General features: G+C 40.6%; 1 protein-coding gene across 3 annotated transcripts in view; it reads left to right on the top strand.

Annotated features, from left to right (window-relative positions):
* Positions 1-2,992: 2,992 nt before the first annotated feature.
* The window catches only part of ABLIM2 (actin binding LIM protein family member 2), a 147,214-nt gene continuing 126,243 nt past the window's right edge, over positions 2,993-23,963 (top strand). For all 3 annotated transcript variants that reach the window (XM_082759286.1, XM_082759283.1, XM_082759280.1), the window contains exon 1: positions 2,993-3,071. In XM_082759286.1, the coding sequence (XP_082615412.1) occupies positions 3,056-3,071 (16 nt within the window). In that variant the 5' untranslated portion in view covers positions 2,993-3,055. The remainder of the gene's footprint in view (positions 3,072-23,963) is intronic.

Below are 23,963 nucleotides of genomic sequence, written 5' to 3'. Positions count from 1 at the left end.
AAGACGTATGAATATAAGTAAGAAACACACAGTTTAAATACCCAGGTACAGTAAAATGCAATGTAAGTTCTTAGAATCATGGAATGGTTTATGTTGGAAGGGATCTTTAAAAATTTTTTAGTCCAATATCCCTGAATAACAATAGTGAAGAAATGTTAGAAAACATTCATATGCTATAAAAGTAAAGTTTTTTGCCTTGCACAGAGTTTTTTAATCTCTCCCATGATAACACTGAGGGTTTGGTGGAAGCCAGACTATCAGGACTGTCAAATGCCAGTTCAGTTTCCAGTAAAGACAGAAGTGGTTCAAAATGCTGATATTTTGGAGGCTGATATTGGGGGTCTCTTCCAACCTAGATGACTCTGTGGTTCTGTGACTTTTCAGCCTTTTTCGCAGTGGCTGGACAAGCTGATCACTTTCACAAACACTGTCAGGAGATGATTGTCACAACGATTGTCAGCATTGCCTATTAGCCTGAAATTTTAATTGGTAACATGAGACTGAATCTTGCAGTGCCTTGATGACTGTGTGATCATTCTCAGGGTGTATCATTGTCCTGAAGGATCTCAGCTGATTTGTCTATAAGACAAAATGCTCAGTGTAAATTGTTTAGCGTTAACCTTCTTGACAACTTTTTCTGGATGGTTTTAAAACTACTAGCATTAAACTACTTCAAAAAGTCATTCAGGCAGAGCTTTCTCTTGCCCTCTGTATCCTGGATAAGGCTGTTTTGGATGATAGTCCACAAAAGCAGGGATTGCTCCATGGTCTCTTGGTTGGAGTGGTGAGGTCCTACAGAGTGGCAGCGTATGAGTTATGCACTGGGTCACAGGGTCCCCTAATTAAGCTTGTGGCAGGTGCTGTTGTCTTAAACAAGGAGAATTTTGAACTCCAAAATCTGTTTCTTACAGCATTTCCTAAAGCACATTTGTGCCGTGTGCTCAGCAAACCATTCTGAGCATTTGGGTAACTGTGCCTTTTGGTTATTTCCATGACTGATAGAACTTCAAGAATCCACTCATAGACCTTGGGTTTTCTCTGCAATGAATAAGCAATGGCTTTAGTGTTCAGTCTCCTTCTGCACTACTGCCCAGCAGAAGGGTCCAACTTTAGCAGCCTGAAAGCCCAAAACAGTTCCCTCTTGTTACACCCGGTATTGATTGCACAATTATTGATTATTGATTGCAAGTTATGTCTAATTTTGCTTTCAAAGCAACACTTCTGCATAGCCACAGGCTTACTAGCATCACTCAAAGAATGCCTTGAACTCATGATAGTTGTTATATGCAAAGATATTTCATGATTAAACTGTTACACAAATTGCGGTGATGCTGGAAGCCAGATCTTATTAACATGAATGCAGAACAAAGACGAGATGAATGCTGCTGCATTGCCACAATTGAGATGCTCTACAAATTTCTGCTACTCTGATATGTAACAGACATAAACACATGGATATTCTTGTACCGTCTGCAACCTAGTGAAGTTCTACAAGACCAACTGCAACTCCTCTGCCACACTTTAGTGCAACTGGGCAGTGCAAGAAAGCTTTCATTGGCAAATGGGTGGCAGAAGGTTGCTGGATGGAAAAATGGCAATAAAGGCAGTTAGCAAAACATGTTATTGAACAATTAAAGATGCATTCTGCAAATGACAGAAAGGGATAGCAGCATGCTACTGAAGTTACAAGTCATGAGCTTCAAGGAATGACTAAGCAGAGTAGGAGTGAAGGGTGGAATCTGATAGGACAGATTCATGAGTGACACAGAGAAAGTGAATAGGGAACAATATGTTTGCTCTCTCTTCCACTACAAGAGTGAGTAGGCATTGAATAAAGGTAGCAAATAGCAGGTTCAAAACAAAAGCAGGTGGTTCTTTGCAGCACCCATAGTTCAGCTGTGAAATGTCTCAAGCAGGGTACTGTGGTTGCTTGAAGTGTGCATAGACTGAAAAACAAAACAAAATAAATAAAATAAAATAAAATAAAACAGTTGAGCAAGGTAATGGAAGAAAATGCATGGAAGGTTCTTAAACATGCAGAAAACTCATTTGGCTCAGCAAGTCTGCTCTGCAAATATCCATTGCTGCTGGCTGTCAGCAGTGGGGCACCAGCTTGGATTGTCTGATCCCATATCCCTGTGATGCCTGAGTGCAGGTCCATACTCTTCCCAGTGGCAGCAATTATCTCCAGGATTTGCATCATTTGAGTGCAGAGCAGGAGTCCTCTGCACGCTCCTGCTTCCTCATGCTGGTAGTGTTATGCCAAGCTGCCCTGCACGCAGCATCAGAGGAGCTGTGCAACATGATGTGCTTATGTAACTGCATCTGGATCTTGCTGGGTTTCTTAAAATGGAAGTTTGGGTGCTGTTTTATTAAAATAATAATTAAAAAAAAAAAAAAAAACAAAAACAAAACAAAAAAAAACATTATTTCTATCAGAATTATAGCAATTATTTGTTAGATAGATGGAATACTGGACAGGCTGGCTTTCACAAAACACTGTGAGTCTTTCTAATTTCACAAATGAAGGATCAGTGAGGTTCCCCTGTTCCAGCCAGCACTCCCTTCCTCTCCTCAATAACCACACTTGCTGCCAAACGTCTTCTGCGGTGCAGCGCTGCCTGGAGCCCGGGCCGAGCTGAGGAAGAGCTCAAACATCCCCATCCTCCTTCCCTGGCCGTTCCGGGGACATGCTAAAGCACCTGTGCAGCGACCCGCTTTACACAAACGTCGGCGACCTCACCAGCCGAGCACCGGCAGGAAAATGCGGAGGAAGGGGAGCTGCCGGGGAAAAAGGTGCGAGCGGGATGCGGCTGAGGGGGAACCGGGGGGGGGTCCCCGCAGCCCCGGAGTGAGATGTAAACCCCTGGAGGAGGCACGGAGCTGCCGAAAACCCCAAGGTGCCCGCTGGGGTGGCCGGGGTGCTGGGCACCTGCGGCAGGGGCGGAGCGCGGCGGCGGGCGGGGATGGGGCCGGGGCCGCCCGCGGGGCCGTGGGGACGGGCGGCGGGGACGGGCGGCAGCGGTGGCGGCGGTGGCGGCCCCTCCTGCGCGACATGAGCACCGGCACAGGTAGGAGGCAGCGGGAGGACCCCCTCCGAACCCCTACATATGCACCGAGCATATCGGGAGGGCGACGTTGCGATTTTTTTTTTTTTTGCGGGGTGGGGGGGGCAGCTGGAAATTGTGGACCGTAAAGATTTCTGTATTTTTACATATATTTATATATATATTATTATTATTGTATGTATGTGCATCTCTGAGGGGAGCTCAGAGCCCGGGCGCCGCCCGCACACCGCAGGGAGCTCCGCGGGGTGGGTTCGGCTGCCGGCGCCCCCCGGTACCCCGCCGAGCGTGGGGCAGGAACCTGCTGCCCCCCTTCCCCGCCCGGCATCCCGCAGGGAAGGAGCCCGCAGCTCATCAGACGGGTTTGAGGTTAAAATATTGGGGTTGAAAGCTCGGCCTCTACTCCCGGCTGAGATTGCGTGCTGGCAGGGGAGGTGAAAACCACGCAGGTTTCGTCGGAACACCAGCTACGATTTCCACCCAGGAGATCCAGTTGCCCAGGGAAATACAAAAGTATTTTTTTATTATTCCCTCCCCAACCCCCTCCTTCCCCCCGTGATACATGCAGGATTTGTGAACGGGCTTGAAATTGTGTTTTCCAGCAATTCAGCATTCGTCTGCATTGGGTGGCACTGGCGGGTGATTGCTTCAGAGCTCAGCTGATCGCACAATATTATAGTCTTTAAGGCAAACCCAGGGTTGTGCATAGGGAAAGGGGGAGGCTTTCAGAGCTGATTGTATATTTCATTTCTGAGCATAACTGTAGCTGCTAAATATATCCTCTGCCACAACAACGGGGAGACGTTGAATAGCTACAATTACGTGGTGACTCTGTATGTCAACACGCTTAATCACACCACATCCTCGCAGCGAGCCAAATGAGAGCCTAACGCAAACAAAGAGGAAGACAGGCTCCTTGTTAGAGCAGTGAGAGACCCGGGGTCAAACACCTGCCGGAGGCTTCAGATAAAAACGGAGCTTTGCATTTCCTCTATTGAAAGCGTAGCGATTTCCACATATGCCTATCAGCTGTGCTTCCGTGTGGTCTGTGCATGGAAGGCACACTTCCAACCTGCCAAGTGCCCAGGCTGGGGCAGGTGGGAGCAGAGCAAGAGCGTGTTCAGGGGTGCTGGAAATCCTGAGCCTTTCTTCTGCCTCTAAAGGAATCTAGATGGTTAACACAGATGGTGACATCTGCATTGGAGATGATTAAAGTCAAGCACAGAATCCTATCCTGTTCCCCATCTGTAATCTCCAACAGAAGAATATGCAGCACTGTGAAGCATTTAAATTCTGTAGCAGTAGAGCTGAGGCTGAGAGAGGGAGTAGAAAATTCCAGAGTTGCATCTTAAGAATGTTTTAAACACAAATTTGATAGATTGCAAAGTCAGAAAAACAGAAGAAAAGTTTGTGGATAACAGTCTAGTACAGATGAGACTTGACACAATTCTATCTCTGTAATTGCACCAAATACAGCGTAAATGAAAGAGAACTAATGAACAGTGCCAAGATAAAAATAACATCCTAGGAAAAAGGGTGGAAAAACCCCTGAGAGTCCTTAGCTCTCATTTGAAATTACAACTGGCAGTTTTAGGAGCATTGTTTTTAAGTATCACTTTAGCTTTGATGTTTCCAGATTTGGATTTACCGTGTCTGTGTGGACTATGTAAAAAATTTGCAATCAATTTCTATGATAAATTAAATGTGGGGAGCCCACCTCTACTCTGCAAAAGCAATGGAAAATTTCTTTTAACATCAGTAGTGCAACTATCGTACAGCAAATTTAATGCCACAACTCACTTGAGTAAAATTACTGCTTACAAAAGATTTCCACCAAAATTGCTCTGGAAAGGCTGCAATTCAAAGCTCAGTGGTGGTGTTGTAGCAGAAGGATGTTTCTGTCTCTGCCAAGAAAACCAGGCTGAAATGTGGCATCGAAATCACTGCCACATAAGGTTTAAGGCATTGCTGCCGTGTTTGGTGATCCATCCTCATGAGATGGAGTCAACCTTTGTGGATCTCTACTTGCTACTCCAGAAGCCTTTGCTCAGTCTGCATGTCTTGTGCTGATGTGCCACATCATTGGGATCCCTGCCTGGATCCCTGCCACGCTGCCTTGCCCTTTAGATGTACAAATGGTTACATTTGGTAATGTGATTTAGTTTATGATACATAGATACAGATAATACCTTTTAAAGTGGCTGTATAGTTCTCTGAAATGTCATTCTGTATTAATGAACTACAGACTCATGGTATAGTTTTACATCTAGAAAACATATGATCACGTGGCATAGGAAAACACAACTCAAATGTATTAGTATTTATAGCATAATTAGATTTTCCCACACATGATTATCCTCAGCTGAATTCCATATACTTACCTCTGACCTTGTCTGAAAACATTTCTAAGCAAGGGCTCATTCACAACCCCTATATACCTAGGAGAGTTGCATGAAATGGCTGTGTATTCGGGATTCTGAGTGTACTTTTAATAATTTATAATATGGTTATCAGCCTGATATCCCAGTTCTTTGCTGTCTTGAAATCATAGCAAAAAGAACAAAGTAGGTTAAAAATTTGAAATTGAGAAAACTAGGTTTCCATCAGTTCCCAGAAATAGGGTAACATGGTGTTGATTATTTAAGTGCAAGAAGAATCACAGAGCTAATTACATACTAGGTGAATTATCTCAGATTAGATTAAATTAAATGTCATGACACAAATTCGCTTGGCTCTTTAGTTTCTAAACTGTTACATTAGAGGGAAAATTTGGTTGTGTGGATCAGAGAGCTGCTGACAGAGGTTCACAACCCAAATGGCGCATGGCCATAGTGCACTGGTTACAAAAGAGGCTGCACAGGCTGGTCACACTGGTTCATGCCCTGCCGGGGAGATGCTTAACTCCTTTTCAAAATTCACATGTAAATAGGCCAACGGGAACCCTCCCCAGAGACAATAGCCTGTTTGTTTCAGACAAGTATATTTTCCTGTTTTACTTTTATCCCTTCCTTTTGAGCACTGGTAGCAGAGAGCATTAAGTTACTTGACGGGAGCAGCAAGAGGTCGCCTTGCTTTGGAGTTCTCCAACTAATGAAATATGTATGTGTGAAGATAATAATGTGCAGTCCTCCAAGTTTAGTAATTAAACAGAATTAGAGCTACTTCATTTCCTTGCCATTTTAGCCATGGCATGATCTCCCTGAGAAAGTATACAATGGCATGTAATTGCTGATGGTAATTCTTGCTCTAAAATTGAATTTTGTGGAATATATATATATGTATATACACACACACATATATTTGGATTGTAAAAAAAAATAGGAAGCTGTATCTTAGGCTTAAGTTGTTTTTGTTTGTTTGTTTTTTATTTGTTTGTTTGTTTGTTCTTTGTTGAAGATTATTCTTTGCAACATCATGTTCTTTGATAGTAAGAATATACAGCACTGCTACAAGAGGGTGAAATTGGTCAGAAGAGATTATCAGGTGATAGCTTCATCAGCCAGTAACTTCTGACTGCAGGACATCCTGCCTGCTGCAGGCCTTTCTGTGCTACCCGAGCTCTGCTCAGATGGGAAAGGTAGCTTGTTCTCCTTTAAAACACCCGGACATTTTGCTCCACAAGTGAGGTCTGCTTCTTGCCAACCTGCCCGTCTTCCACATGGTGTCTGCAGCACCGAACACCCTGTGTGTCTGCTCTTCTGGCCACAGCTGGCTGCCACTTCAGCATGGTAGTAAAGCACTGTTGGTTTTGCTGCACAGGGCTTACATACTCAATGCCCAATATTCAACTTTATGATAGAAACAGAGAGCCAAGAAATGTAAAGAGATAAATAATTGAAAAACCAATTAAAGTGTGGCTGTTGAGGTAACTTTTCCCCTCTTTTTCCTCATTCTGTGACATGGGCTCGCCAATATTCAAAGTGAGGAAACCCCGGTCATAGTTTTGCTGATTTTGACAAACCATTCACCTTCTATCCTCTACAGACTCCCAAATCCAGGCTGTGGAGATGTGTCCCTCCTGACTTAAAGCTCAGAGCAGTGTTTTCCAGTCCTGCTGGGGGGTTGCTCACCTTCATACCCTGAATTTTCAAACAAAGGGATCATAACAGTGAATGAAGCATATTTGGGTGGAAGTAGAGCATTCTGCTTAGGGCTTTCACAGGGCAGGGATGACTGCTGGGATGGGAGCGGGAACGACTAGCAGTACTACTGTGCCTTCTTCATTCATCCCTCCAGCAGGCCAGCATCAGACACGGCAGCAGAGGGGCCTCAGAGATTATCAGACAATTTGCTGGCTCATTGTCTGCATCCTTAAATATATCCTTCAGGCAAATATTTCTGAATTTAGATGATTCCCTGTGTCAAGATCTATTAGCAGTGTGTCAGGGCCTTGAGCTGTTACCGTCTGAACTGTTGGAGGGTTTTTTTTCACAGCTGGTTAGCTGATGCTCGTGCTCTGAAATCTAGATGGAGTCTTGTTTTGCAGGAAGGACAGTTATTTATTTTTCTGTTCTAGAAAAGAAATCTGAGAGGAATATAAGCTCCATTCAGTGAATAGTTCTGTCTGCTTTAGGAACATATTTTCTCCTTTTCTCTGTAAAAACAATTCTACTGGCATTAGCTATATTGATCAATACCTTCATTTTGGAGATTTTTCCTGATAGTATAGTACAAGTTGGTTGATCTGTAGTGAAGGAAATCAAAGCATCACTGCAATTAGCCATGAAAAATAAAAATAAATATTCCTGAATAGTAAGATATCACTAAAGATGTTTTTAAAAGACTTTAATGTTCCTATAATATGGATTTTTTTTTTTTTTTTTGCTATTTAGAAACTATTACTTTTTGAATTAAGCAGTATTGTCACTGTTAAGCATAACAGACCACAATTGCTCCTCATGATAGATAGGAGAAGAAAGCGTGGTACCTTAGTTATTACTGTATGGTAACTGATCACAAACACAGCAGTCCTTGAAAGTTTTCAAATACCTCCTTTGTTTTTACATATCTAGCATTGGTCAGTCTCTGATGCATCAAGAGAGGATGAAATGTGATTGTCCTGTGTTTTTCCTCTTCCCTCTTGCCAAATTCGTATTTGGGAGACAAAAATAAATATAGGTGTTAAAAAAAATTCTGGCCCCTGCTGGTTTATGGAGTGAAATAACTGAATATAGTGTAAATGTGGAGCAGTAAGCATACTGTACTTGCGTTCCTTCAAGCCTGTTTCAAAGGACAAGAAAGTAAAACCAAATCCCTATGACTGTTTATAGTGTAAAATCCTTGGGCAAGAGGGAGGAGTTAAAGTTTGATCCATATCATATGCAGAAAAAGTCAAAGAACCTGTTATGCTTGAGTGTGTCATACAAGAGCTTTGGCAACTTCAGAAAATAGGTCATTAGAGCTCCTTCCCCTTGCAGGTGTGTGACTTGTGGATTCACAGGTGGCAGCAAACCTCAGAGGTAATAAGTAAGGCACTTTACTAATTGTTTAAGTAAATACTGAGATCTTCTCTAAGCTATGCTAAATGGGACTAAATGAACATGAGGTGGTTAATTCAGAGAGTTCTTGATCAGAGGCCAGTTTTTGCTTGATTTATTTCTACTTTTGTCAAGATAGTTCACTGAGGTGCATTTGTAAATCATAGATTGTTGCAGTATTGCAGTTTAAAGTTATGTGAATGATCTAGAAGTCATGAAAAATATTTTTACAGTTTCATCTTTGTTTTCATCTCAGTTACTTGTGTTTACTTTGCCCAGTTTACAGATTCTCTAGGTCCCTTTTCCTTTCCTGTTGTGTTCTCAGAGTTGCAAACTTATTTTGGATCTGCAAGTTATTTCTCTGCTTTGCCTTGTAACAAAACAGTGAGGGGTTTTAATAGAGTTTAGCTGACAAGTTTGCTTTTGATAGTCTTGTAGAGTTTGCCTTGCTCCCATGTTTCTTTTGGCTTTGCAATACCAGCGGCGTTTAAACAATCTCTTGATCACAATTTTAGATATAACACAGATACAGAGGACCTAATCTTTAAGGCTGTATGTATATAATTGTGTAGGGCATGGAGACCTACAGACAGAAACTGGCCTTGCTGACAGGAAGGCAGGAATGGAGTAGGATTTGCAGCCAATTCACACAAATGGTGTACAAGGCAATCTGGAACAGCTGGGCCTTCGTATGTCTGTATGGCGGCGATCTGGAGCAAACGTCTGGCAGTGCCTCCAACACCTTGCCCCTGTGACTCGCACATATGCTATCCGTTCTGCTATGTGCTAACCTGGCTGCAAGTCGGGCTCTGAGTGCCAATTTTAGGGTTTCTGCTTGCGGCCTGAGTTCCAGTGTGCTCACCAGTTCCTGCCCTACTCAGGCTAAATAAAGCAGAGCCAACCCGAAAATAATGCACTCTGCCTTTGCCTGGAGAGCAGACCAGCGCTGCACCTGAGCACAGGTTGTGGGTATGTGGTAGTGGTGACAGGCCAGAGCGGGTTTGTGTGCCATCTGGAGCCCGTCCATGGCTCAGTGTGCCTTTGGGTACAGAGTTCCCACCCGCGTGGTTAACAGCTCCTGCACAAGGGAGAATCTCACTGCTCTCTTCAGCTGGAAATGCCTGGTGAGTGGCTGTAGGGAAGATGGAGCCAAGCTCCCCTCACAGGTACGTGGAGAAAAGGCATGAGGTGACAGCTAGGAGTTAGAGCAAGGGAAATTTGTGCTGGCTGTAAGGAGAAGAAAAACAGGAATGGGAGTGCCTGAAACCTGGAAGAGTTTTTCCCAAGATGGCCGTAAAACGTCCAGCCTCTGGGTTTTTAAAAATCTATTTTGCAAAAGTCTGAGTAACCTGACCTAACTTTGAGTATAGACCTGCAGTGTGTTGGACCTCTGGGTGTCCTATCCAGTCCCAAATTTTCTGAGGATCTCTCTGCTACAGAGACCTACAGGCAGATTTATCTTGAATGCCTTACTTATTTACTGATCAGCGTTCCTCCTAGGCTTTGGTGGCTCATTCCTATCTCATGAAATTGGAGGAAAAAAACTACTACTTCTAGCTTCAGCTTTGTGTAGGAGCATTTGTAAGTTCTCCTGCACCAGGCCCTGTGGAGAAAGTGTTTTATGGACCACAAACCTGTTGAACTATCACCCAGAAGATGCAGGCCCACTCCCGTGGGCTATGCTAGCACAACTGCAGAGCCAAGGGGTGACAGACACCAAGCATGGTGTGAACATCTGGCTTCTCCATCCATGCTGGGATTTCAAGAAATGATAGCACTTGTGGCTGAGATCACTGAGAGCTGCGGAGTGCTTCTTCACTCTGCAACTGGGGCATTTCTTTTCATGACTAACTGAAGAATCAAGGTAAAGATGTTAACATTTTTAATAAACACAGCTTCTCATGATATGGAACTAAACTAACATCTCAGAGACTGTGTTAATGTGCCATCAGCTACATGTATGTCTTTACAAGCCATTAAACTGTAAGCATTAGCACTTCATTTTGCTGTATGTCACATTCATTGCTGTTATTTAAGCAAACATTGCAGTGATGCCTATACCAGATCAAGTGCCTGTGTGGCCCAACACACTGTGTCCAGCAGCACCCATCACCCAGTGTGGTTAGCAGTGGCTGATAATAGTATCTTGAAAATTGTGCAAGACCAGGATGAACACAAAGCAATGTTTCATACAAATACCTGATTTTAGCTCTTTTTTAATATCCTGGCCTAAATTTCTTTCTCTGCAGAAAGTCAGTGTAATGATAAACTTCAGTATACATTTGTATCTTAATAGAGCTATTCTGAAAAACAGTTATACTGCTGTTGATTTGATTTTGTCTGTATTATTTATTAATTTGGATTGAGCTAAGAGTGAAAGCTAGATTGTGCTGAGGACCCATAACTCCTGTTATTTCTAAACTCAGAGTTAATCTTCCCAGAGTGAACATTATAGTGCACTTTTTTTTTTTTTTTTTTTTTTTTTTTTTTTTTTTCAGGAAAACCGTGGTAGTGGTAGTCACTCATTTCAAATTCAATTTTCTTTTTTTCCTTAGAGCTAAAATTTTAATTTGTGATATGCCTGAGCTTTTTTTCATGGTCAGCGTTGATTTTTCCATGGGAACAACATGGTCCATGTCCTGAAAAGAATATGAGACTAACATTAGAGTGATGCTGCCAGCTCTGCAGAAATGCTCAGCTGGGCTTTCTGCATGCTGTCTCTGAAGCACATAAGGTCTGCATAGATCTAGAAGCATGCCATAGTCATGGCTATTTTAGAAGGCAATACATAGCACTTGCTGCAAATTGAAGTTGGCAGAAAAAGCCTGGCTGTTAAGCTAGAGCTGTCAGAAGCTGCCATAACGTTGGTTGGATACTTGCTTGATTCACCCATTACAAATTAGAACAAGGCAGCTTCTCAGAGTATTTATGCATACAAAGGTACTTAATATTTTTGGAAATATATAGGAATGCTATATATAGGAGGCATTCTCAGCTTCAGCTCTGATTTTGATTTTGCACATGTTTCCTAAGACTGTTGTGGTGATCTGTTCAATTAGGGATGGATGATTTCAGTATAGCTGTTTGCACTGTAGACATCAAAACAGTTCACCAATTTCAGGTCTGGAATTTAGGTTGAATTTCTATTTAACTCTAGTTATTCATTTGAGCTATATTTATTTTATTGTGTAGGTTACGGGTCAAATTCAGTTGCTTAATCATCTAATCTTCTACTACTTCTCAGAATAACTGGTTGTTTGCACTCGCATATTCCAGAACCGAGTTAGAAAAAACAGACCTGTCTTCCCCATAGACAACAAAAGATAACAAACCTACCACTTCTCCTGATAGTCTTTTTCTGTACTAGTCACTCTTGTGCTTAGAAAGTACTGTTCCCTTTCATATTTTTAGAAACATTTCATTTCTTGTTTTCTGTAGCTGAACCTGTTTTCTTGAAGTGAACCTGTGAATGTATGTTAAGTTATGCATCCAGTGTCACTTAGAGAGCCCTTTGCAGTTGGTAAACAGCAAACCTTGACATGATAAAGAAAGCTGCCTACTCTTAGCCTACCCTGAGGCTTCTTGATGTGGTTCTGGAAGGCAGGTGGTGGTTCCAGTGCTCTGGGCATGCTGGAAGGCAAAGGGCTGCAGGTTAACAGGAATCTCCTAGAAATTTGCTAGGGAAATTTTGGTAATTATGGTGTGGAAAAAAACAGTGGTATGGAAAGTATTATCACTGCATTGACATTATTGGACTGTGAAGAATTAACAGTTACCGAAGGTCCTATATTGGTCACAGGCTATTTGACATTTCAGCTTGACAGCTATGTATAGCACTTGAGCAGTAGGGATCGAGGACTTCTGATGGACAGTAAGAGCTATGTGTCCAGGAGAGTCCGGTGGTACTAACCTACAAATTGGTCATCCTACATGTTTCACTTCATCCTGTCTCTAGGCTGTGATCTCTTCAAAACTGCTGTGTCTGACATAATGTTGCATCTCCATGTTGGCGTTTAAAGCTTCTTTTTATCACTTCAGACTTTGTTGTTGTTGTTGCATATTTCAGTGTAAGCATCCTAAAATGTTATGCCCTAAAGAAATTGCTAACGCAGTAAGAAAATGGAAAGCTCTTCTACATACAAATAATGCAATTAAGAGGGTAATTATTGTTGTTAATATTTTTTCCTATACTTCATCTGACTGCAGTTTATTTAGCTTGTAAACTTTGGGGAGGAGGTTCTGTCTCTGTGTACTGCATAAACAGCCATACTATTTTTAGTCCCAAACTGAAAAGTAACTTCATCTACTTAGGAAATTTCTCCTCTATTTGGCAAGAATTCCTTCCATTTTTGTTAGGATGGATCACTCTTTACATTTATGCTCTCTGATTTTAGGGTTTCCTTTTGGTAGAATGTCGTTGTGGTACTGTTGGAGTTGTGTATTTTTATAAATATGTTTAGCTTTTTGCTAGTACTGTTCATCAATGTGCTACAAAGCTCTCACAAGAGAATTAATGACTTCTTAATTCACTTGTACACCTAGGGGAGCTGAGGACAGATTTGTGACTTGTCTTTTGTAGGACTGATCAAGGGAAAAAGAATTAGGAATACCAAAGTATGAGTTAAATGTTGCATCCATTAGGTCACTGGCTTCATAAGTATAAAACTTGATATATTTGGGGTTGGTTTTAGCATTGATGTAAGTGGCTGACATTTGGATGAAGAAGTAAGAAAGGAAAATGAACTCTTGTCACCTTCCACCAAGTTTTGAAAAATAAAATCTGGTCCTTAGGTTGTCCAACAGCTAAAGGAGGGAAAGAGAAAGGGAAGAATTAGACTTGCAAAAATAAATAAATAAATAACAAAGCCAGTTTCCTGCTGCTGATTCTGTGCACTGGGCAGCCTGGATATTCCCCTCCTTGAGCTTTGTTTCCATCTGGCTAGTATCCATGAGACTCCATTCCACAAAGAAATCAGGATTGCAACTGATGTCGCCCATCAGACATGGTTGTTCTTGTAAAATATTTAAATCAAACAGATGAAGATACAAAAAGCTAACCCTGGGTAACATTCTTATTTTTACGCAACACGCAAGGGCTGCATGTACTGGCACATGGGCTGCAGTCGTGCAGCCCCACCAAGGAATCTGCAGCCCAGAGCACGCTTGTCCCAGCAGACCCTTGCCAGCAGCTGCCACTGTCACTTGCCAGTTGTTTCAAGCTGTTTAAAGGTGACGTAACATGTCAGAGAGATAACATGCCACTCTTTGCTCTAGGGGCAGGGTTAAGCTAATATTTCCCTAGCGCCAAAGGCCAATGTTGTAGATACATGTAGAAATAAGGCAAAGCCCCTGCTCTTCTCTCTGCCCATCACTGTTTCCCAGCTGGGTAGGGAAGCTGGGCACTGGGGTCAGTGGCCTGCTGTGTGCAGCAGTGAGAGCAGGGCGCAGACATCAAGGCAGGTCAGCAGTAAGAATGGAGAGAAGCCAGGGCTCTGCTGGAGGGTGTCAGATGGCTGAACATTTTTGTAGTCCAACTGAAATAAGAGCCAATTCCTGCAACTTCCATCAGTCACGGTCACATTAATACAATAGGTAATTTGGAAAATATTTTTGATTCAGACTGATAATGCCTCTAAGCTTTTGTATCCCTGGTAAGCTGAAAGCTTAGTTACTGGGGTGGAGATTATGGCAGTCCTGAGGGCTTGCACTGAGTCAGACTTGTTTACTGGGTAAATTTGTCATGATTCCAGAAGAGTATAACCACTGATACCACATATTTGTAGAGCAAAGAGCATCACATGAATAAGGAGAACCATTCAAATGAGACTAGGAATGCACAAGGTCACACCAGATGTTGTCCCCTGGAGACTGGTGCAGTACCAGCACAGCGTGGTTATAGAATCATGGAATGGTTTGGGTTGGAAGGGACCTTAAAGATCACCCAGTTCCAACCCCCCTGTCATAGTCAGTGACACCTCCCACAATACCAGATTGTTCATCCAGCCTTGGCCTTGAACATCTCCAGGGATGGGGCATCCACAGCTTCTCTGGGCACCCTGTTCCAGTGCCTCACCACCCTTATCCTGAAAAATTTCTTCCTTATATCCAATGAAGAACTGAAACTCACTTCAGCTTTCTGTGTTGTTTGAAGCCCGTTTATGTGCTTGGCCTTTGTTCCAGATGTGGCTCACAATGGTTATACCTTGACCTAACAGGTATCTGGGTCATTGCAGTCTAGTTGGTGAGGAGTCGTCATTTGACAACAACCAGTTGATTGGAATTGATGTAAAGCAAAACACAGACAAGTATTTCTTTGCTGGAAATCCCCAATACCATACAAATGATGGACTTCAACCGGACTTCAAACAACAGAAGTTTCAAAAGCTGTGTTTTGCAAGGTGTACTCAAAAGTTTGTTCAAATTTGTAGTCTAAGAAATTTCTTGAAGCTTATTTTCAGAGCTGTTCTCTCGAAGCCATAGATAAAAACAACTGCCAGTCTTGAAGTCTACAGTCCCCGTAAGGAATAGCTGTCAAAATGTGCTGTGGCAGAACATCAGAATAAGGTGCTGGCAAGTTAAAAGTATCTTATGCACTACCAGAGACTCTCAAGAAAGCATAAGTGCTAATGCTGGGGATGCTGACTTATCAAAGGAGTGCAGCTACATGCAAGAGGATTAATTTTACATGCTTTGAGCTAAGAAGGCTTCACAACCTCAGATGCAAATCCACAAATGAGTTAAATTTAGTACACATTTTATTGTGCCTTTGTTTTGAAATGGATGCTGTTCTTGTTTACAGCTTGGCATTCTTCATTTGTAGTGCTTGTCATGTTTTTAAAGTTATTCTAAAATTGATTCTAAAATGGATGTTTTTGAGATTAATAACTTTCAAGACTAGATATGCTTTTTGTCACTTGTCCTATTGAAGCATAAGAAAGTATATAAATATAAAAACAAAACTCTTTTGATATGATTATTAAAAACTATCCCTTGTGTTAGACTTTAAAATTTCTAAAATCTTTTTATTTGAATCAACATTCTTGGAAAAGATTTTTCATGTTACTCACAGACCACTCCAAATATAGCTTTGGTCATCTTCCTTGAGCAGATATAGATCCTAAACTGTTTTCCCTTACAGTTGAACTCCCTAAATCCTTCATCTGTGAAGTACTGTGTTGCAAGTTATTAACTGGTTACTTTATTCTGGAAGTTTGCAGATGTTTATGTCATTTAATGCAAACAAATTATAGATAAAATACGTTAGGACATTAAATATTTAAATGTTTTTTTCAGATAATAGTTTTGTTTATTCAGCTTGCGGAACCTATACTGGAAGTTAGGAGCATGTTAAAAAGCACAGGTATGATGCAAGAAAACAGAAGGTTTTGATTATTATTTAGAATAAAATCAATAAGCAAATAGGTATAGAATAAAATTATGGAAGATTGCTGTAGGTCACTGCACCAGTACGTTAACATACTAAACTATTTGGAGGACGACACATTTTCCACATCAGAATTAAACAAACAGCAGCTTAATGCATTAAGTCATTTTGGTAACATCTGCTCTATCAGTTGCCTACGGGCTGGAAAATTATGTATTGTGGCAAAAGCTGCACAGACAGATCCAGCAGCTCAGGATTTAATGCTCGAAGTGGTGAGGCCAGTTTTGGGTCCTTTGACTCCAGTCACACTGGTGAGATGCTTGCAGCCCCTTCATCCCACCTGGGCTTGCAGGAGATGTTCAGCATCAGGCATGTCCCTGCTGTCCTATTTTTCCTCCTGCCACAGCACTAGAATTGGTGAGTGGCTTTAATGGGCTGTTGCTGGTGTTTCTGCTGTGTACAGTTCTAGGCCACTAGCAATGAGGAATATAAATATAATGAGCTGTGGGAGGATTGTTCTTTTTTTTTTTTTTTTTTTTTTTCCCCATAATACTTCTCCAAGTTACTTTGCTCTTCCCAACACCCTAGGTAGGCATCATTAGGACAACACTCATGAGACTGTCAATCTTACTCCAAAGCAAGGTATTCTACTGTATCTCTAGGACTTTAAGTAGTTTTCTACAATTTCTTTAATAATTTTAGTATCATCAGTTTACCAGATAAACATGATATACGTAATCTTGTACCATACAAACAGAAGTGAAAACCTCATGCTTACCCCTGAGATGTAGCTATCAAGTAGGGCATGTACACATGCAGGGAAATTAGGGGAGAAATTGCGAGCATCTCTATATGAAAAGTAAAAGACAAGTTGGAGCATCTTTTTTTTTTTTTTTTTTTTTTTTTTTTTTTTTGCCATTAGGAATTTGTATTGCTCATATGGGAATGGCATGAGGAGACTTAAAATGATAAAAAAGTTGCAACCTTCTTCTGCAACTAGAACAGTTACAAACAGATTATAATAATTAAAAATAAATAAATAAATCACAGAATGGTTTGGGTTAGAAAGGACCTTAAAGACCATTCAGTTCCAACCCCCTGCCATGGGCAGGGACACCTCCCACTAGACCAGGTTGCTCAAAGCCATATCTAGGCTGGCCTTGAACATTTCCAGGAATGGGATATCTATCACTCCTTTGGGCAACCTGTTACAGTGCCTCACCACCCTCTGAGTAAAGAATTTCTTCCTAACATCTAATCTAAATCTCCCCTCTTTTATTTTAAAGCCATTACTCCTTGTCCTACCACTACACCTCCTGACAAAGAGTCCCTCCCCAGCTTTCCAGTAGGCTCCTTTAGGTACTGGAGGGCTGCTAAGGTCTCCCCAGAGCCTTTTCTTCTCCAGACTGAACAACTCCAATTCCCTCAGCCTGTAGATTTCTGCATAATCACTAGTCTCACAGTGATGGCACTTAGTTTAAAACATCACGTGTTTCAAGGCTGTGATAAAACAGTGAGACTTAACAATGCTTCTTATATTGCAATCCCAAAGCTCCCAAAGTGGAAGAGTCAGCCAAATTTCAACAAGCAGTTAGATAAGCAGTGCTAATCACTTTGCCTAGCATTTGAACTGCAAGGGAGCTGTGCAGCATGCAGAGTCTTGATGCTGGATACATGTACAGTAATATCTGTGCCAAAGATTGTGCCCTGTAGAACATGTGGTTCACTGGGATCAGTGTTTACTGCTATAAAATTGCTACAACTTTTCTAATGTCTGGCCCTGCAAAGTGCAGTGTTAAATGTTTAATATTGTAAACCAGATTCATTTCTTTGTATGTATGGTATAAGCATAGATTTTAAAAGATGGCATTGCTCCTCCACTTAACTGTGACTTTTTGACGATGGCATTTCCAAGGTCATTGTGAGTAATATTTTATTTGTAGGATTGAAATGAAATTCCTCCTGAACTCTCTCTGGGTCTATCCTAGAGCCAGACAGCTGCAAGTCTGAAGGCAAGAAGTATAAATGGAAATACATATTCATTGTGACTGACAGCACTATGGGATAAGAAATTCATTTTGACATTTATATCTTAAAACAACAACAACAGAAGAAAAATAAATGTCATTCATTTAGTCACTTATATGACTGCCTAAAAGTAGATTCTGTTCTAATAGAATCCAGTGGTCTAAAACTACAAGTTCAGATGAGAAATGTTGACCCCCTGCCAGGATATCCCAAATTCCTTATGGCAGATCTGGAGAGAAAAGTTTGGCTTTACTACTTGTGTTGTGTAGTATAACATTATGATGGAAGATGGCCTTGTAAAAATCTAGATGGAAAAAGATTCTGCAAGTTAAAGGTGTTCAGCAGCACCGAATGCCACGCCGCTTTTTCCGTAGATCCTGAATATGAATTTGGGAGCCTAATTGTTATCACCTTGCTGCAAAGAGTCCTCATGCATTTATGGTGATGTTCATGCTAGAGAGTGATTTTAGACAGGTCTGTTTTGCTGTCAGGTCAGGGTTTCGTGCAGAGTCCTGCCCCGGCACAAAGAGGAACACGTCCATGGGCAGCTGGGGTCTGGGTGTATGAGGAGGGGCTGTGAGGAGGCTCCAAGGGGAGGCTCCAAGGGGAGGCTGAGGAGGCTCCAAGGGGAGGCTGAGAGGATGTTTACATCATTGTCTTCGACTTCCACCTGGTGGACTGAAAAGATGGTGGAACTTCTGTTTCTGAGATCTGCTTCTCAGAGATGCATGGCAAAAGAACAAGAGTCAGCAGTGCAGCATTGGAATTTCTGATTAGATATAAGGGGGGAAAAAATCCCAGGGGAGGTGGAAAAGCGCTGGAGCAGGTTTTTCAGGGAAGTGGTGTCCTTCCATCCTTCTGTCAGATCAGAACCAGACAAGGCCCTGGGAACCTGACTGAGAGGGATCCATGCTGAGGGGTAAGCAGGACTCAATGACCTCCAGAGGTGCCTCCCAACCTACATTATTCTGTGGTTCTAAATGTAGTGTGTGGGTGTGCTAAACTTGACTTCAGTGTGATTAAATTTTTATTTAAAGCTAGAGCTGAAGAGTAAGTTAATGCTTCTGGGACTCTCATGCAGTGCTTCCAAAAATAAAAGAAAAACTTTCAATGGAAACTTAAGTTCTTCTTTAGCGTAATGGTATCTCAGCTAAGAGTTATGTGTCTGTTTTATAACTGTAGCCATGTGTCAGAGTGTGTGTGATGCACTTTATAAAGGGTCAGATTTAATTCTCCAGGTCATAAACTGAACAGCTAAATGGATTCAAGACTTAACTTGCCCATTCTGCAACAGATAATTAAAAGATCTAATCTCTTACACAGCTGACCTGAGAATAAAAACAATACATTTCAAATATTCTGTAGATTTTCTGCATAATAGAATGCGCAGCTTTTAATTTTTAATTTAGTATGCCATTACTACAGCTAGGCCAATTTTAAGATAGTGTATTGATTTTAAAGTTGAATCTTGAGATCATTATTTTCTTGTGCACTGAATGGAAAGCATATTGTGAATTCCTGAATATCTATTGAGGAGAGGTAGAAACTCATTAATATAAAACCATCTGTAAAATGATTGTAAAATATATTGTAGACAAGGAGCTGTTTTAAAGATGAGACCAAAATCAGTTTTAAAAGAGCAATATTTATTTTATTATATTTTCCATCTATGGCCATGCTTCATCATGCAGCTAATAAATGGATTGATGCATAACTGAATTTAGGATTAGCATATAGTCATTAAAGTCATTGAGGAGATATGAATGTTTAAAAGGGTTTGTATTGTTTTTAAGTAAAATAATTAAATCTTTCTGTGTAAGTAGAAGAATGCATTTTAAAGGAGTCGTTATAATTCTGCCTCTGTGCAAATGTACAAAAACATAATCTCACTGCTTTAAAAAGAAACATAGACTATGAATGAAAAATAGTCAACTTCAGCTTGATTAGAATTATTTTCTGTCTTTTAAATTTCTAATAATTTTCTAAATTTCTAAAAATTTCTAATAATTGTTATCAGACCATATGAGGAAATGATAAATACACAGCAGTGTCAGCCTGCCAGAGGATCCCTGGGGCGCTGCTATCACACCACTGTAGTGAAGGGCATGGCACATTGGTCACATGTCTAGAGAGCAAAGAAAGGATTTGGAGTCATTTTCCTGTATCCTTCCCCTTCACTAAGTGGAACTCACAACTGAAATCAGCTCAATTAATTGGCAACTAAGTGTTGATTACATCAGTATAGGGATAATCAAGCTAGAACTGATTGCATGACTTAGGTGGTGGATTTGACCTGCAACTGCAAAGAAAGCAAAGTGGGAGCTTAAAAGAAGCCATTTGTAAAGCAGAACAGAAAATATTCTTGAATACAGGTGCAGGGATTAGGCTACTTTCTCTTGAATGCCATACTGAATGGCATATTTACTAATAAAAATATAATTGTTACTATATTTATAGAAAACTTCCAATACAGCATCTTGACCAAGACTGTTTTATCAAAAACTCGAAGGATTGTAAAGTGATAGATGTCAATCCTCAAATGATACCATTTGAGGAAAAAAAATAGGAGCAATACTGTAAGCTAGCATTTAGGGCGCTTTTTATTCTTTTGGTTAGGAAGAAGAATTGACAATGGATGCATGTATTCCTTGGAAAAAAAAAAATAATAAGAAAATAATGTGAAAAAAAGACCATTTTTGTTGAGAATGGCAGGGCCAAAAAACAGGAGGCAATCTCCTCAGTCAGAAATGCTGCTTTCAGGTATTTCCCCACTGCAGAGTACCTGTGGCTCTTCTGTTCCCAGGGAGATGAGTAATTTTGAGTAATTCTTTTTTTTTTTTTTTTTTTTCTTTTCTTTTTTTTTTTTTTTTTTTTTTCCTTATGGGCAATGCCTGTGTTTGCATGAATTTACCAGGTACTTATATGTAGAGGTTTCCTATTGTTTTACAAACCTTACTCTAAAAAGGACAACTTTCCTTTTCACTGAAAAATCATTCTTTTCCATTTATCTGTAAAGTTTTCTTAAGAGTCTATGTTAAAGAGACAGTTTACAAATGTATTTAATATATCCTGAACTTGCACAGTCAGGATCTGGAAATAAGAATTTGTAGCATTTGGGAAATATTTATTCAGAAAGAGTTCCTTTTTTTCCCCGTTGCCTAATTTTAAAGTTAAGAGGTTAAAGATGTTTCGTGTTTGTTACACAATGGTACATATTGTTAATTCTCATCCAAGAGTGATGCTTAAACCGTTATAATAATATAATATAATATAATTTTGAATAAAATACATTTGCATGTTGTAACGTGTTGCACAGTGGTCTCCGTGTGGAAATTGCTAATTTTTTTCTGATTAAACTTGCATTGTTCTTGGCAGTATTATTTGAGCAAACAAAAGCTGGCATAATATAGAGATAAAAAGTAATTATGAACTTGCCTCTGAAGAGTTGATAGTTTGACCTGCCAAACCCATCAAGATAGGTATCCATGAATATATATCCATGAATGAAATACGCAGGAGTATTTCAGCTGACTTCAATACAACTGAAATATTGCACTAATATTTTTCATATTCATTGATGCTCATGGTAGTATGCACTCTGTTAGTATGAACATCCAAAAATATGAAAGACAATTAATGAATTCATATTTGCAGAGGAAAAACAAAGAAAGAAACAAGAAAAAGTCTCAGCCAATAACTAGGATAATTAATGATTAAAAGTTCATAATTATCAAGGGGTACTCAAAGGAGAAAAATAGCACAAAAAGGAAGAAAATGGTGCAGTGCATTGGTGAAGTAATGGATTGACAACATTGTACTGAGGTGTTATCAGCCTCCAGAAACAATGATATTTGTTTAAAGTAATTATATACATATATATATATATATATATATATATATATATTAATGACTTTAATGACTTTCCTAATTCTTGGATGCTTGGAGGTAGGTGAGATGATGTCCATCCCATCAGACAAGGGAAGACAGAAATTTGACCTTATTTGTCTATTTGTATAAAGCTTGTGTTTTTGCAGAGTGAAAAGCTGAAAACTCATTCCTTTAATGACTACAATTGCAGTTTGAAATGTTACTCTTCCTCACAGTGCTTTGAATATATAAAACTGTCTAAAAACATTGTCATTATGAAACCAGTGGCACAATCCATAGCGTTAAAGCCTCTGCCTTCGTTTGTCAGTGCGGTGTTAGGTGGTGAAACTGTGACATGATGTGGGTCATTAAGCTGTATGGCTTGGGGCTTAAGTGCATGTCATTCCCTTCTTCCAGACTGAAATTCAGACCGTGCTTTTCAACTCAGTGCAGGAAGAAATTGAGATAGCACTGGAATTTCCAACTCTGAGACAGAAAGGTATTACTAGTTGAGTAGCTTAAAGAGATGGGACTGATATGTGACTGACAGTATGAAAGATGTTGTTAGAATGACTGAGTCTTCAAGTTATCTCAAATTAAGGGCTTCTGCAAGTTATGATGGCTAATTTAGGGATTTGTGCTTTTGGCACCTTATATGTCACTGGCTGGGGTGAGTGAGGTGGTTAATGAGCAGACAGGTACTTCCAGAAAATGTCTCATTTTGCACAGCAGCAATGACAGTTGTAGCTAAATTTATTAGAAAAGTAAGGATTGGATTGGATTAAGGAATTGCTCCTAGTTCTTTGCTTATTTAACATGTTAGGCATCACTGTGTCTCTTTTTTTTTCTTTTTTTCTTTTTTTTTTTTTTTTTTTCCTAGTTCTTTTAATTGTATTGCTGAGATAATTCAATCACATCCTATCATTTTTCATACCCTGAGGACCTCATCAGTCTTTTCACAGTGTTGGATATCACGCTTTGAATATGAAATTGATATTGACTTCTTCTAGCTTGATCAGATTAACTTTATGTTTTTCTTAGGTAGCTTACTTAGTGCTGTGTTCATATCCATGCTTTAAGGAAGTACTCAGAAAAGCAAAATAACTTTTTGAACTTCAGGCCTGTTTCTAGAGAGTTGCTGTTAAAACACAGAGGTTTTGAAATACAGATACTGATAGTGTTCAGCAGTGCAGAAAAACTAGTCATACTGGCGCAAATGTTTATTTCATTCATTACAAAGCAGAATTGTCTTTTTTATTCAGTGGGAGCAGGGCTGTCACTCTAAATGATAGAGAGGACTGGGATGCCATAGAATTGGTATTTACCCTCTGAGTCATCACTTACTTTATGACTGTTTGGACTGGGAGGAGAATTATCTTTGCTTATATTCTGTTTCTGAAATAAACACTAGAAATGTACTGTGGTAGCATGGATTGCTTGCTTTTTCTGTGTAGTATATTAAACTGAAGTTGGACTGCTCTCTTATTAAAACCATTATTTTTCTGTGATACTGGGGGAGTAGAGCAGGGCTGGATTGTGCCTGATGCTTCTTTGGCATGTGGTCCACAATGGGGAAGAGGAAAAAGAGCTCCTGTGTTTTGCAGTCCTGCAAGACAATAAGGCAGGCTAGCCTCCTCCTGCTCCCCTGGCTCCCATGGTCCACCAGGCTTAGCCAAGCATCATTTATCCAACTTCTACAAAATACCAGTTGGCCAAACATCAAGCAACAGTGTCACAGACTGGCAGTGGCAAGGAAAGCCAGACAGACTGAGTCTCATTTTAGCAGGCTATAGGTCAAGGAATAGCTACTTGCATCCCATATAATCATCATCTTAGTATGTTGTCATTAAAGACCAGAATCTGTGGGATTATTGGCAATTGGAGCAGACTGCAGGCAGATCAAGCTCCACAGTTCCTTCCCATCGGTGTGACCTACATCTGCCAGGAGCTGCAGCCGGTGGAATGGGTGGTGGGGCATCGGCCTCTGCTTGGCAAAAACTCTTGGCTTAGGGATGGAAAGAAGGGGGTCTCTTGAGGCAGAGGAAAATAAAGGTTTTTCCTAATGCTCTTGGAAAAACAGCTGGTCAAGGCCAGGCCTTGGCTACAGTCTTAGGTTCCTCATATTTGTTGCCTGCAATGAGA

This window comes from Aythya marila, assembly GCF_965140915.1.
Source record: "Aythya marila genome assembly, chromosome: 4".
Lineage (NCBI taxonomy): Eukaryota > Metazoa > Chordata > Aves > Anseriformes > Anatidae > Aythya > Aythya marila.
Note: the sequence above shows the minus strand (reverse complement) of the source record. Positions and strands in the feature narration are given on the sequence as shown.